We start from the raw sequence: 16,659 nt of genomic DNA on the forward strand, positions 1-16,659 counted from the left end.
TTAGAAATTCAGGTTTTGGCTAGCCTGGAAAGGAACAATGATTGGAACTAGCAAAATGACAACAGCTAAAGAGTCAAGAGAGTGAAAGCTGAGTGACTGATAGGAGAAGATTTTTACTCACACCATTTAAACAGGAATTAATAAAAATAAAAGTTTTCAAGTCCAATGACTATTTAACATTTTGAAGAAAGGGCATCTTTGTTCTAGATTCAACATCCCTGCCCCTTCAATTAAAAAGTGAGGGTTAACAATCTTCTGATATCCATTAAGTCCTATACCAAGAGCCAGAAAAGCCACAGTTGACTGTCCTCATAGTCTTAAAAAATAAATAAAATAAAATACCAACATTAACAATAAAAGAATCTGAAAGGCTTTAATGTAACAGAAGGATCCAAAATATGGCGTGTCTATTTTTTAAAGTCCTTTGCAGGTTATATGTAAAATAATTATTTTCTCTTCAGAAATATAATTCACTATACAATGCTTATGGGGCAACTGCAGTATTATACCCTTTTGCTTTTAAATAGGCCGAGATATTAACTATTCATTGTTAAATACAATACTTTCTGTGGTCTTTACAGCTTTAGGTAAGGTTTCTAGAGGAAAAAATAAAATCTTAATATAATTACAATTAATTTCTATAGAAGATTAGGATTGTGACACAAAAAGCAACGAAAGCCAAGACACACACCTGAGGCTTATACATCTTGCTACACTGTGTGTGTGTGCGTGTGTGTGTGAATGAGTTCAGGAATTAAATGTAAACAACAATTCTGAATTTCCTGATTTTAAGGTTTGGATTCAAAGCAACCAATGTAAAGAAAATTTAGTTGTATTTAAAAATAGTGGAGGCCTCCAAGAATGCCACAGCTAACACAGGAAGAGTAAGAAACTAACATCCCCCTTTCTCCTGCTACTCAATCAAGTTGCAGTTATGATCCATACTTAAGAAAAAATTCTTTGGCCAACTTCATATGGACTTTCACAATGTAATCAGAGGCTACAGACGATTACAGGCTAGAACTGCAGTGTATTCATGTAATTGTTTAAGGCACAATGTTTTGCCCCACAAAACTACATGCTTTAAATCACAGTGAGAAAATATTATGTCATTTTCATTTTGGTTTGGCATTCTAATTGTGTGTGTCATTTTTATTCTTTGTAGAGTGCTGTAATGTTATAGTTGTCAGTTACTGAAGTATCTCCAATATTGTTCTCAAACTGCAGTTACATAATTGAATATTAAAGTTTTGATTTTCACCAGAATAAAATTGTTAATAGTCAAACACTGCAATAGAAATAAAAAACTTAAAATCAAAATGCTTCATACATTTTTTCAGATTTACAGTAAATACAAACATTCTCACTTGTTGGTATTTTGATGAACACACAAAGCTTCAAAACACTGATTTCTAATGGACCGATCCTGCATAAACTTAAGATGCTAGTTATAGCATTTATTACTGTGAACACAACGCTTGACAGTGTTTGCACAAATATGCCTTAGGGTTAGGTAATGATCCTGCAAACCTTTACTGACATAAACCCTTATAGACTATGGTCCTGATCCTGCAAGAAGCTCCACACAGTCAGGTCTTGTGCCCATGCAGACATGCTTGCAAGATCAGAGTGTAAAGTGGGATTACTCATGAGTCAGGACTACCTATGTAAGGGTTTGCAGGATCAAGCCCTAAGTCTGAATCCAAATAAAGGGCCAAATATCACAGTTCTTTCTTAGGCCTCAATTCTGGTAGGCACATGCTTAAGTACCTTGCAGAATTGGGGGCCTAGGAGATTTGCCTGACTAAAGAAAGGCTGCCGAATTTTTCTAAAGTAATTTAAAAATTATTAGAAAACAAATACTGTAGTAAGGGTTTTCCAAGGTAAATTTATACACTTTATTTAGTTTAAGCTTTAAAACACATAGAACTCTTTAAAAGAAGAACTTTGATTTGCATTCTTTCATTATTAATATATCAAAGTACTACCATTCTAAAAGGTTTTCAAAGAAAGATTTTAAATACTTATTCATTTTGAATGCTAGCTTAAAGTTCCAGGTTTTAAAAAAAATTAAGTAGAAAAACTTGATTTTATTTAGTCCAGTATGAATTTGTCTATTAAATGTAGTTCATCGGCACAAACATCAAGAGGTATATAACAGTTACATATAGCTTTGGTGGCAAATGTGCATGTTTTACTAAGGTAATGAACTTTTTAAAACAGTATACAACACAGTGCTAAGTGTTATATAAACTAGCTCACTTATTTTCCAAAAATGGAATGTAAAAAATCTAACACTAAAACTGAACAAATGTCTAACATTTAACATGAAATATAAATCGAATCTCAAGATTTTAGGCTGTTTTGTGGTTAACAGCTCTCTAGTAGTTTAACAATTTATAACAGCAGCAGCAGTATTATTATATAAATACAAACTCAGAAAAGGACATTGCAGTTCTATTAAGCTGCAGGATTTTATATCTATAAAATGTCCACTCTCTTTTCTCTCACCACAAGCAAGACTGAGGTCCAAATATGCAAGTAATCTCTCATCATTTTACTGAAAGACATCTGGTCATCAGATATGTTCTTCATGAATGTTTAAATCTGTTCACAGACACTAAAACTGTATTTATACTCTTCTGTCAACATTTAGAAAGCAGATATATCAAAAGCTATTACATATAATAAATTAATTGTTACTTGGCATTTGAGGTGTTTATTACTGGCAATGGAACAGAAAAAATAGACTTTGTATCAAGAATGGTAATGATAAAAAGCAGTAACTTTTTAAACCCTTAAATAAAATATATAAATCTGATTCATGTTATTATCAAGACTGTGATTTTTGTTCAACAGCAACTTTTAATGTGACTGTTCATCTGTAGCCCGGCTGGGTTAACTTACATTTTGTTCTGTTCCATGCAGATGCTCCATTATATTTAATCACATAGCACTCCCAAGTTCTCCTACTTTGTGTTATAAATAGAATTTTTTTAGTTTATTTCTCAGTGCTGTATTGCTATATCATTCATTTTGCAATGTGCAATAGCTTGCTATTTCAATCAGCCCCATAAATGATAAAAATTGAACTGTGCTGAATATTAAAAATAATTCTAAATGAAACTCCAGTTACCACAATTATTTTTAAAACAACCCTACACACACACACACACACACACACACACACACACGCCCTATTTAGGATGATGCTGACACCCAACTTGCAGAAGTCCAGTTTTGTTTTGAATAATTATGATACCACTCCTTGTGGGCAATATTAATTCAATTTTGAGGTACATTGGTTTGAAAAGACCCAGCTAACAACAGAAGTGGTACGAGTTCTCCTTTCCATCATCACACATTATGGTCACATGATGAATTGGAAGCTACGGAGCAGATACTAATTATTGCAGGGGGACAAGACAGTGCAGAAAAAACCTGCATGCTTGGTCACAGTGACAAGAAAGACAATACACATCAAGTCAAGAACAACTGATGATACTGGACTTTATTCTGGGGACACCTTACTAAAAAGTTCTAGTTATAGCCCATTTGCAAAATATTGATTTTACTGTATTTTAACTAAAGTTACTTAATTTTGTTACTGTGTTCCTGTCCTGCTTTTGATTCTGTTTCTGAAAACTTATAAAAACAAGCCAAAAAGCACACTTAAGAATTCTTACACTGAATGGATTTTGAAGTACAGCTAAGGAACATTTGCTCTATACATGGCATGCACCAATCCAAATCTGACAGATCCATTTGGAAATGTGCAAGCAACTAATATTGCATATTAATACCCTCCCTGCAGCTTTTATTCCCATCAGAGATAGGGAACAGGAGTTAGAAGACAGCATGGCTCCTGAGTGACCTGCTGTCAAGGGGGTGAGAGTCCCTAGTCTATTAAATTTGCAGGACACGATTTTCCTGTGGTAGGCTAATTCCTTGGTCCTAATTCCCCTATATGTCAACAACCATCTTCACCCTGAGAAGGGAGACTGCCCCTAAAATATCACAAGATAACTCCGTTTTCAGACTGCTTTCTCTCATCTGACTATAGGAGAGGAGAATGTAGGCTAAATTACAAGAATAAACTGGAAACTGAATCCAATGAAATTTTTAAAAACATATTCTACATATCTGCTCAGAATTGTTTCATAAATATTGGAACACGGTATATTTATAAGGTATCAGAGCTACATTTACCATTATTCACAGAGTCAACTTGATTCCCTTACAGAGGGAGCACTTAAATTTGTGCTGGTTTAAAAGATTATTGGTTCTACCCCTATTCCCCATTTTAAATATAAGGACTCTCATTCCAACCCATAGGATCTTTAAAAGAAAAATAAACTGAAATTTAATAAAAAGTGTATTCTTTATACCAGTGTTTCCCAAACTTGGGACGCCGCTTGTGTAGGGAAAGCCCTTGGCGGGCCGGGCTGGTTTGTTTACCTGCTGCGTCCGCAGGTCCTGCCGGTTGCAGCTCCCACTGGCCACGGTTTGCTGCTCCAGGCCAATGGGAGCTGCTGGAAGCAGCAGCCAGTACGTCCCTACACAAGCGGCGTCCCAAGTTTGGGAAACACTGCTTTATACCATATGACACAGCGTGTCTTTTTTTTTTTAGAAAGCAACAGAGGCAAGCAAAATTAAACCTGCATTAATAGAAACAAACATATATATGTACACACCTCTAAAGGAGCCTGATTTGCAGAGCTTCAGTGCTCAGCACAGTCTGAAAAATTAAGTCCCTAAAAGGAATTCCATGTTGGTCATCCAAAAATCATTGGTCACTTTTGAAAATCTAGACCAAAGATTTTAACAGATCTGCAAAACACACTCAGCCTGAGACTGCTGTATGGGAATCCTAAGAGTATCATCATCTCATTTGAGAAAAGGTACTGCTCTGTATAAACTAGAGAGACGAGGTAGATAAGATATTGTTTTTTTTACTGGACCAACTTCTGTTGGTGAAAGAGACAAGCTTTCAGGCTACACAGAGCTGTTCTTCAGATCTGGGAAAGGTATTCAGAGTGTCAGGGCTGATTTAGCTGTCAAGCTTGAAAGCTTGTCTCTTTCACCAACAGAAGTTGGCCCAATAAAAGATAATACGTCACCAACCTTGTCTCTCTAATCCCTGGTACCAATATGGTTAAACAACATTGCTATATAAATTACACCATTAATAAATGCAAGAAAGTTATGTCATTTCTACCTAACATGAAAGGTGTTCCATCCATACCCCATGACGGTGGTTTGGGATAGCAACAGCTCAGAGGTTTGTCTTAGAAAAACACAGTAATATTCTGGGTTTGACTTCCATCAGTTCTCATTTTGAGACATTTAGGTCCTAAAAGCAGTAAAAATACATTTCTATATTTGCTATTTAATGAATAGTTTACTTAAAATAGGGTAACATTTTATTCTAGTTTTCATAATGTCTTAACCTATGCTATGTAGATGGCAGTTTATAAAATAAAAATTTCATATGTACCCACAGAAGGCTATAATCAACAGAAATAAGCCGAAAGACAGGTTTTATTCTCCTCATTCACAAAGTGTTTTACGAACAGGGAAGGAGGTGATTTGACCTTTGCATAAGGCACTGGTGAGACCATTGCTGAAATACTGTAGCCAATTCTGGTGTCCATACTTTAAAAAGGGTGTTAAAAAACTAGAGGGGATTTGAAGAACAGCAACAAGAATGATTTATGGCCTGTCTTATTTAGCAAACCAGGACATAAAAAAGTTAAATTAGCAAAGTTCAAACAGGAAGTAAATATTTAACAGTGAGGATATCTAACCACTGCAATAGTGTAAATGGATCTATTTGCAGAATAAGGTATTACTCAGTGGTCAGGGTAGCAAAAATCAAGCCCGATGCTAGAAGCACAGTACAATATGCAGCAAGGAAGACCAACCTAGGATACTTTCCCTTGATTGTAATGGCTAAAAGAGAACTCTACATGGCTCTGCAACTCTCTCTCGTTACACAATCATCCTAAACTAGAAATATTATTACTTTACTCTATATTTGAATATGAGGTTTTAGGATAAAGGACTGCAGAATTTGGCTATAAATACACACACAGCATATTATGAGTGTTTGTGTCATATACATACATACTGTAGCATACATTTGGGTAGAAATCAAATTTCAGAGTGTAGTTTGTTCAAAGACCTTTTCTGATTTACAAAAGCTATGAATAGCCTAGCATTATATAAGTGTTAAGATTAGAAAACCAGCATATACATTAGTGATAACAGTGATGGTGACACAGGTAGCTACTGTTATCTTATACTTAAAGCAGTCTTAAGGGTTCACGGATAGCTTGGACTGCTGGCTTGTTTATGAGCTGACAAAAGTAAGGTGCTGCAGTTCGTCATGTCACCTCACACTTTCAGTTTGGAAAGTCATTGCATAAACTTACAGAGACTTCCCAGCCAGCTCAACTACATGACTCTTAAAAACAAGCCAGAATTAACGGAGGCACTTCAGGCAAGAATGATGCAATACAATAGAACAAATGGATTTAGGCTCTACTGCTGCATGGAGCATATGCTGTAACTTGACTGTAGGTACTGGATTTCCTCAAACTATTCGTAAGAAGAGAAGATCAGAAAAAAGGAGCTATCAGATAGGATCAGTGCTTTGATATTAAGGTGATCGGTGCCTCAGAAATACTAGAGATAGATAAGACACACAGAAATGAGTAGACAGTCCATCCCTGTTTAGAATCAACCAATCAGATTTACAAGGACTATAGATCATTTTAGCTTGATGGACACAATTTTTGTTTTGTTTTAAAACACTTATACAGTACCAAGGAAGAGATTTCCCATACATTACAGATATCTGCCTTAGATATTTTAATAATGCCAGTCACTTTAGGATCGAGGCAATAAGATGCTACTTTACAGAGCTGATTATTATGGTCAGTATTTCCCACTATTACTGAAATTCTGGCACCGTTTTTTTTTCAGCATTTGTCAATGTTTTAAAACAACATTACAGAAATTGTGTATGAATCTATGACATCCTTCCTGAATAGAAAGCAACAGAGTATATATATAGTTTTTATCACTCTTACAAAAGATAAAGTTTATAAGCCACCAACACTTTCAATAAATCACACAAATGTGCCACAGACACTGATAAAAATGTTTGATTTGTTAGAAATTAATAGATCAATAGATAAAATACATTCTAGTTTGTATAGATACAAGAAAAGAAAATTGTGACAGCTTGTTACTGTGGCATAAAATGATTAAAAGTATTCTTGGCTATTTCGTTTTTGTGATACAGTGCACTTCCAATCATTTGTGAATTTTAACCATCACATTTTAAAACCCAAGAACAAGATGTAGGTTCAATACATACACACAGGAGGGTAAATGTGTTTCAACTGAAAGCCAAGTGTCAACAGAAATATCAAAATATCTGCAGTGTGGATACAGAATGGTCTGCCTACTAAAACCTAGAACACTGAAGTGTTATGCTAATAAGAAAAGAGATTTTTTGTGTCCAGAGAAATATTGCAATTCTCCTATCAATTTTTCAGTTAGTAGACTAACACCACAAGCAGGTTTCTGAGATTTCCCAGACACCCCAAACTTCACAAGAACTGTTCACAATTCTGTCATCTTCTCCAAATGATGTTGATTAGCGGTTACATTGATCTGGACATTTCTTTGTTCAACTTGACCTTTTTTTCCTGCATCCATTTCTGGGCCACACTGCTTTTCCGATTTCATTTGGGAAACTAAAGATTTACACAATACAACATAACACATGTAGAAGAAGAGAACAGATTACAAAGTATGGTACTCTGTATAAATGCATTGGTCCAAAGGCCACCACAGCTACAGACAAAGGAAGAGGAAGTTGCGCTGCAATTTTTGACAGTTTACTGTGAGAAGAGAGAAAAACAGTTTACCATTTTTGTAACGGCAAGCCATATAGCAGGAGTCAAAGTTGTGCAAACACACTGTTTAACTTGATTTTAAGAAAGATGTATTGATTTTAAGGTTTTGTGATTTTCATTTAAAGAAGTTACCTGTTCCCCATTAAGGCTATTCATCTAAAAGCAAGAATATACAACATGAAGGCTAAAAATAATCTTAACAAAAAACAAAACAAAAATTTTAAAGCCACCTTAATGTCCATGTTTTTAATATTTGGAAAAATAGTATTTAAAAATAAATGCTCTATAATTGTTTTACACATAAAGAAAAAAACATGCTTGATGTTTTACAGCACTTTAAACAATTGGTACTAATTGATAGCTTTTGCATAGAAGCCAAAAGTTCTAATGGGCCTGGAAAGGACAGAGGTATTTTGGTGCAAACACACTGTTGCACTTGCTTTTAAGAAGAATGTATTAATTTTAATGTGTAATGGGTAATTTGGAAAACTTTGTGCTGTGGCTCTCTGCACTATACCTGTACTCTGGATAAAGAAAGGACTTCATCTACTAGCATTGTCAACTGAAACCATTCATGGAGGGCTTCACTCTGTTGTTAAAGGCTAGGTTGACTATTCACACTGTGCTATTTTGCGCAACAAAGTATTTTAATTTAGAAGTAGATGATTCATGTGCACTAAGTTTTTCATGACATTTTTTTATTAAAGGCTTGCCTATATGGGAATTTTTTCCAGTTATCCTGCCCTAATTATATGATGCAACTCCCTCATGTGGAGACACTAATTTTGGAATAAGAGCTGATTTTTTTTTAAGTTTAACTTGAACATCTTCCAAAGCAACATAAAGTAAACCAGAAAAAGACATTCTTATCCCAGAATAAGTGTCCATTCAGGGAATTAACACAGTGCAACAATGTGGGAGCTTAAATTCACATCTTTACCTTATACAGATATAACTTGCCCATGTACACAAAGCCTTAGACTCACAATAACCTGCTAAGAATAAAGGTCTGAAGGATTCAATAAGGTCTGAATGGAAAGCTAAAAAATTAAGAAGTTCTTGATCTGACAGATTGTTTAGGTGTCAAATCAATATTACATTCATGTCCTGGTTGGTGAACACAAGTGATCTGCTGCATTTGACTAAACTATAGCTGATCTGTGTCAATTTTTAAATGTAGTTTGAAAAGATATCCACTCAGATACCTGGCTCTCCATTTCAAGGTTTTATAAAACAAATGTCATGAATGTTAATGAGAGGTTACCAGTTAAATATATGTGTATCACAAATCAAATTTAACCACAGAAGTGAAAAAAGGACTCAAGAGTAAGAATTAAACATTAAGACAGTTATATGGTCTACAAGAGGACTGGAAATAATTAATAATAGAGGATTAGCTAGCATACCTTGATTTTACTTTAGTAGTACTTGAATTCATGAGAATTCCCAAAGTGGATACAAGAATAATAGCCGTAGTTCTACATGGATCAGGATCAAGTCTAATATTGTACCTACAAAATAAGCAAATTGTGCAAAGACAGCATATTATTCCCGCCCTTTTTTTTTTTTTTTTTGAACCACTATAAACCACACAGAAGTTAAACAATCAAAAGGACAGCCTGGCAACATGTGAATAGCTAATCCCATATGAATGAAAGAAATTAGGGTGGAAGCATTCTCAGTGTAAATCACGGGGAGCTAAGATTCGGCCCTGCCTGTAAATCCCTTATGAAATAAGTCTCTTTACCATATAATTTGATTTACATAATAGCTAACCATAAACCATTATACAAAACTGATGTGTACGGATACCTGTTATTTAAATCATTCGATTAGAGCCTTTGAGTGCTACTATAAAGTAATATTAATAGTCAGAGAAAGCTTTGTAATTTTGAATCATCAGCTGTTTGGAAGATAAGTACTAAGCAAACTTTAATGCTGATTTTTTTTTTTCCTGGCAGCTTAAAGGTTACCTGAGATTTTTAAACCAATAAATTAAAGATGGTAAACTGAGTAGCACAATCCATGTGAGTAAATTGATGATTGTAACATGTATCTTAAGACTGTTTACAACATTGTCAATAGCTGTACTGGTGGTGGGTGATGCTGCTGCTGCTTCTGTAATGGTCTCTGCTGAATCACAGTTCTTTACTGTCTCTTTATTGGAATTATCTGAAGTTTCTTTTGAATGCTTTGGATCCTGTAAAGAAAAAAAATAAAATTTTGGTAGAGTAGATAAGACTAATAAATTAACTAGGGCTATCAAGCATTTAAAAAATTAATTGCAATTAATCGCGCTGTTAATAATAGAATACCATTTATTTAAATATTTTTTGATGTTTTCTACATTTTCAAATATATTGATTTCAAGTACAACACAGAATACAAAGTGTACAGTGCTCACTTTATATTTATTTTTTATTACAAATATTTGCACTTGAAAAAACCAAAATAAATAGTATTTTTCAATTCCCCGATTGCAAGTACTGTAGTGCAATCTCTTTATCATGAAAGTTGAATTTACAAATGTAGAATTATGTAAAAAAAAACTGCATTCAAAATTAAAACAATGTAAAACTTTAGACCCTACAAGTCCACTCAGTCCTACTTCTTGTTCAGCCAATCACTCGGACAAACAAGTTTGTTTACATTTGCAGGAGATAATGCCACCCGCTTCTTGGTCACATCACCTGAAAGTGAAAACAGGCATTCACATGGCACTGTTGTAGCTGGCATCACAAGATATTTATGTGCCAAATGACCTAAAGATTCGTATGTCCTTTCATGCTTAAACCAGCATTCCAGAGGACATGCACCCATGCTGATGACAGGTTCTGCTCGATAACGATCCAAAGCAGTGCGAACAGACAGATACATGTTCATTTTCATCATCTGAGTCAGACGCCACCTGCAGAAGGTTGATTTTCTTTTTTGGTGGTTTGGGTTCTGTAGTTTCCGCATCGCTCTTTTAAGACTTTTAAGACTTCTGAAAGCATGTTCTTCATCTCGTCCCTATCAGATTTTGGAAGGCACTTCAGATTCTTAAACTTTGGGTCAAGTGCTGTAGCTATCTTTAGAAATCTCATACTGGTACCTTTTTTGCATTTTGTCAGATCTGCAGTGAAAGTGTTCTTAAAACAAACGTGCTGGGTCATCATCTGAGACTGCTAGAACATGAAATATATGACAGAATGTTGATAAAACAGAGCAGGAGACATACAATTGTCCCCCAACGAGTTCAGTCACAAAATTTAATTAATGCATTTTTTTTTTAAACGAGAGTCATCAGCATGGAAGAATGTCCTCTGGAATGGTGGCCAAAGCATGAAGGGGTATATAAACGTTTAGCAGATCTGGCACGTAAATACCTTGAAATGCCAGCTACAAAAGTGCAAACACCTGTTCTCACTTTCAGGTGACATTGTAAATAAGAAGTAGACAGCACTATGTCCCATAAATGTAAACAAACTTGTTTGTGTTCGCAATTGGCTGAAGAAGTAGGAATGAGTGGACTTGTAGGCTCAACAGTTTTACATTGTTTTGTTTTTGAGTGCAGCTATGTAACAAAAAAAATCTACATTTGTAAGTTGCACTTTCAAAAAGAGATTGCATTACAGTACTTGTATGATGTGAACTGAAAAATACTATTTCTTTTATCATTTTTTGAGTGCAAATATTAGTAATAAAAATAATATAAACTGAACACTGTACACTTTGTGCTGTGTTGTAATTGAAATCAATATATTTGAAAATATAGAAAAAAATCCAAAAATATTTAATAAATGTCACTTGATATTCTATTGCTTAACAGTGCAATTAAAACTCCAATTAATCGCGATTATTTTTTTTTTACTTAATAGCGTGAGTTAACTGCAAGTAATCAACAGCCCTAAAATTAACATAAAGAACCCCATTAACATAATAGCAATGTGCCATATCTGATCTAGGAAAATAAACAGATTTGCAATTTACCCAGACCTAGCCAAGGTTAAAGGACCACCATCTTGGATTCCCTGAAAAGGCCATTTTTAAAAGAAATATTCATCTTTTAAAGCTTCTAATTCAACCAGTCTCTCCTTTTAGAGCAGTGGCTTCAGGACTCCAAGAAGGAATGAGAACAAGGATGGGGAGTGGAGGTACCTCAGGGAGCTTCTGGAGGAAGGGCAGAAAAAAGAACAGAATACAGGGGACAGTAAAGAATCTACGTGAAGATCAGAGATGAGAAAGGAGGAAGATACCATAAGCAGGGTTGGAGACAGGCAGCAGGAGTGAAAGATGAAAGAAAGAAAGGGGATGCTGATTTTCAAAGAGAATAATAAAAGAAAAAGGAAGACAAATGGGAATGTTACGGAGATGGACAGAATGAATTAGAGATGGAAGGAAAGAAATAAGACAGCAGGAAGAAAATTAGAAAAAAGCAAGAAAAAATTGCAACTTTTAGGTTAGTGAATTAAAGATGTATTTTATTTCATTTCCCTGGCATAGAATTCTAAACTTGGAAAGTAATGGGTAGCTATTCTGAGCATATATATTAATATACATACCCCAAGCTTCTATTGTTAAGTAATGGGAAAAGAAGCAGAAAATATTCTAAGCGTCCCCATGCATGAAACTGGTCTAATATTGAGTTTTTCATTCATTCTTAACAGCTTCCTGGCCATCAGAATTTTAGTCGATATCTCCCCGCCCCCGGCCTGCAAGTCCTTATTAATTAAGTCCTACTACCTCTCCTCTTGTATCCCACCATGGTTAATTCCTGAGCTAAGTATTTACAGGCAGAGCACAGGTTATTACCAGCCTATACAATTAGACGCAAGAAAGAACATTTTCTCCCTATTATATACAGGGAACACAAAAGGAAAACTACACACAGGAAAATGCCAAAATAATTAGCTAGACAAATAATTACTGTTACTTCCTATCCTAAGATTAAAGGCTTCTTACCAATAGCATCAAATCTCAGGTTATCACCTCCGTGATCTTAAGAATGAGAATAAAATAGACATCAGAGCTGACACAGGCTACTCAGAAGTCTCTACTTTTTCCTCTTCTACTCCAGGGAACCAAAGAAGCCATTACCTCTAGTGCTAGTTCTAGACCCCTCTCGTCACCAAACCACCGACTAAACTTATTTCCATTTTAAGTTACCAAGTCTGGGTAAATCACAGCTGTCAATGTCGCTTACCACCAGACATTGTTGAGACATGATAAACACATAACCCCGTACAGGGGTGCTGATTGTTTTCTATCATCTGTAGTATTAATAGACTTACCATATTAAGAACATTTTGCTCTATTCTTACATTCGAATGTAGCTTGATAACCTGTGAGAAGACAGACATGTTTATTTTTTACATAGGTTCTACACACAACAGCTGCAGTGCCTAAATAAACAAACCACTGTGCTGGCTCTAGAGTCTTCTGTCCTGATATTTTGGCTCCTTGGGAGCACAGCTTAACTGAAGCTGTAATGAAATGTCCCCCAGAAATGTCCTATGACACCTTTTCTTGTTCTCAGAATGGAGGGTGTATTAGCTTCTCTGTTTTTTCCACCGAGTTTGACATTTCCTTTAGTTCCATTTCGCCTTCCTCAGAATCCCTCAACAAAATACACCAGAGAGGCCTATTTTCAGAGAATCTGCTGCAGTCAAAAAGGTGTGCTGTGTTGAAGGGGTATCAACATGGAGGTAACATGCAAATGGCCCTAGCCCTCCTGTGGATCACAGAATACAGGGAGTTTGTCCCCTCTTTCCCTACCCCAGAAAAAATTTGGCAAAACTCAGTGATGGAATCTTTGCAGAATTTTCCTCCTATCAAGGTCTCTTCCCATTATTCAAATTCCATAAGGGGGCAAGACCAGGCCCTTGGTTTTATAAACCTGGGTTTGAAAAGTAGATTCACCCCATTAGACACCTGTGCCTAATATCACTTTACAATAGAGACAAACAGATTAAGTTTGTAGTTCCTTCAGGAGGACATGCTCAGATGAGTAAAAGACTTAAAAAGTATCATTGGATTATGAAGCACACCAGATAAGTATGGATTTTAAAGGTTTCTGCAAATAAGCATATTAGGGCATTTTTAAAATCCTGAAAAGCATAAACTGTTCTATATTTTCCCTTTGGTATTCATCTACTATTAAAATGCCTAAAAAGAGTTTAAATCAGATATTGACTCAATTATTTATTGTTTTAATACCTTGAATATGTAGTGAAGATAGATAATTAATATAGCAAATGCCCCACAAGTGGTACAGCTAACAAAAACCAGAAGAATGGCCATAAATGCTCTTCTTGGTGTCATCAACTTGCTGTCTTTAGGAAGTCCAGAGGGTCTACAATGACAAAATTACTATCTGTTACAGTTCTGAGACAAAAATCCACAATTACATAGAAGGAAAAAGATTTCTGGTTCATGAATAACTTAAATCAATTATGTAATAAGTTAGGAACTAGCTCAGTGGTTTTCAAACTTTTGTACTGGTGACCTCTTTCACACAGCAAGCCTCTGAGTGCGACCCCCCCTTTATACATTAAAAACACGTTTTTATATATTTAACACCATTATAAATGCTAGAGGCAAAGCGGGGTTTGGGGTGGAGGCGGACAGCTCATGACCTCCCATGCAAGAGCCTTGTGACCCCCTGAGGGGTCCCGACCCCCAGTTTGAGAAACCCTGATCTAGCTACTGCTTACCTTCTCAGCGGCCCATAAGCAAGTTTAGAACATTGTTAACCAATCAAATCACATGCAAATTACGGTGCCTGAAATACTCTTCAGCTGTCAGTTTGTTACCTCATACTTCCATTTCTTCAAGAATGTCAGGTATTTGAGTTAATAAATTCATGGCCTTTTAAGTGTCTGAGACTATATGTAATAAATAGTTCAGAATCTGACTTCTTGTGTGCATGAAAATCAAAAATTTTAAAACACTGGCCTAGGTTTTGCATCAATCATTAAATCTTCATGTTTATCTAAGGAGAAGCCAATAACTGGGAATAACTGACTAAGCTGTAGTCCTGCGGAAAAGGATCTGGCAGTTATAGTGGATCACGAATTGAATAAGAACAAACATGAAGATGTAATTGTGAAAAAGCACTAAAACAGATTTCAAGGGAGGTTCTGGAATCCTGTCATTGGAGTTTTAAAAAACAGGTTAGACAAACACCTGTCAAGGATGATCTAGGTATACTTGGTCCTGCCTCAGTGCAGGGGCTGGACTAGATGACCTCTCGAGGTCCTTTTCAGTCCAATATATTTCTGATTCTATCTGCTTATTATTATTGTAGTACTAGATCAATACACAATGGTGCTTTCTATTAGCAGTGTTAATGAAATGTAGTGTTACATGACAGTACAGAAGCCATCACAGAGTGCTAAAAAAATTCACTTTGTGACACACATTTTTCCTCAAATAGAGATTATTTCCTGCTCAAAGTGTCAGAAAGACAGGAGCAGATATCCCAATTCTTTGGACATTCAGTTGACATTACCCAAGAGTCAAGAATTAGTTTTTGAGATTACAAAAACCAGCTGAGAGGAGGTATTTCAGCAACAAAATGAGTGAATGGAAAAATGAAAATCCTAATGAAAAATATATTCTTTGTGGAAATACAGTGGGCATTCTGATGCTAAAAATATTTCAAAATAGTAATTTAGAACAGAAACTGAAAATAGAAACAAAAGCTATCTGGGCTGACTAGGAGGTGTGAAATTATGTACAACTGAACACATTGTGCTAATTGGTAAAACTGGATGTTTCTGAAGAAGCTCAATGATTTTCTCAGGATCAGAAGAAGATGCTAGATATCAACAGTTCATCTTGAACTTTGAGATACCAGCTGAAGTTAGGACTCATGATGTTATTTCCTAATAAGAAAAATGTTTGGTCTGAGTGGAATTGAGGCACAGAATGGGTGAAACAAGGCAAGAATTCAACAACTTAAATGTTCGCAATGACCAGAAAGACAGCAAACAGGCTAGTTCTTAAAAAAAATAAAAGAAAAGAAGAGACATTCTATTATGTAATACTTAAACATGAGACAAGGACATGATTGAATGGAAGAAACTTCAACTGAGAAAGTTTTCCAATTGAACCAAGGTAGTCTGATATGGAAGATGTGCAGTACGGATTCAGCTCAGGAGGATAGATAAAGTATTCACAATGTGCAAACAGGTTTGTATTCTGGAAGAGACAGAGGAGAAACCTGAACGGCATCTGAAGTCTATTGGGGAAGTGGGGGGAAGGACAGGGCCGGTGCTACCATTTAGGCAAACTAGTCGGTTGCCTAGGGCGCCAAGATTTGGGGGCGCCAAAAAGCGGTGCCCCCAATTTTTTTTTTTACAGCGTTCCTGGGCTGGGCTGCCGGCGGCACGCTGACACGTGCGGCTCAAACTCCCTCCCCCAGCACAGTGGCCGCTCCACTTCTCCCACCTCCCAGGCTTGCGGCGCCAATCAGCTGATTGGCAAGCCTGGGAGGGGAGGAGAATTAAAGCGGGGGCAGCGTGCTCGGGGAGGAAGCGGAGCAGAGGTGAGCTGGGGTAGGGAACTGCCGCATGGCTACCCAGGGTGGGGTTGGGGGAGAGCTGCCGCGGGGGGGCGCGCTACCGCGGGTGGGGGCGCAAGGTGGAAGTTTTGCCTAGGGTGCAAAACTTCCTTGCACCGGCCCTGGGGAAGGATGCCCAAATGGACAGGAATTTCAAACAAGAGGAGCCAAGACAGCTAGAGATCA

General features: G+C 36.3%; 1 protein-coding gene across 2 annotated transcripts in view; it reads right to left on the reverse strand.

Annotated features, from left to right (window-relative positions):
* Positions 1 to 6,796: 6,796 nt before the first annotated feature.
* The window catches only part of PGAP1 (post-GPI attachment to proteins inositol deacylase 1), a 61,028-nt gene continuing 51,165 nt past the window's right edge, over positions 6,797 to 16,659 (reverse strand). Inside the window, exons 23-27 of one of the 2 annotated variants that reach the window (XM_034786278.1) lie at positions 14,127 to 14,262; positions 13,202 to 13,252; positions 9,902 to 10,128; positions 9,335 to 9,439; positions 6,797 to 7,913 (exon numbers count right to left, since the gene is read on the reverse strand). In XM_034786278.1, coding sequence (XP_034642169.1) covers positions 7,775 to 7,913; positions 9,335 to 9,439; positions 9,902 to 10,128; positions 13,202 to 13,252; positions 14,127 to 14,262 — 658 coding nt within the window. In that variant the 3' untranslated portion in view covers positions 6,797 to 7,774. Of the gene's footprint in view, positions 7,914 to 9,334; positions 9,440 to 9,901; positions 10,129 to 13,201; positions 13,253 to 14,126; positions 14,263 to 16,659 lie in introns of those variants that run through there. The other variant, XR_004647722.1, reaches the window with a different exon arrangement.

Source organism: Trachemys scripta, chromosome 11, assembly GCF_013100865.1.
Source record: "Trachemys scripta elegans isolate TJP31775 chromosome 11, CAS_Tse_1.0, whole genome shotgun sequence".
NCBI lineage: Eukaryota > Metazoa > Chordata > Testudines > Emydidae > Trachemys > Trachemys scripta.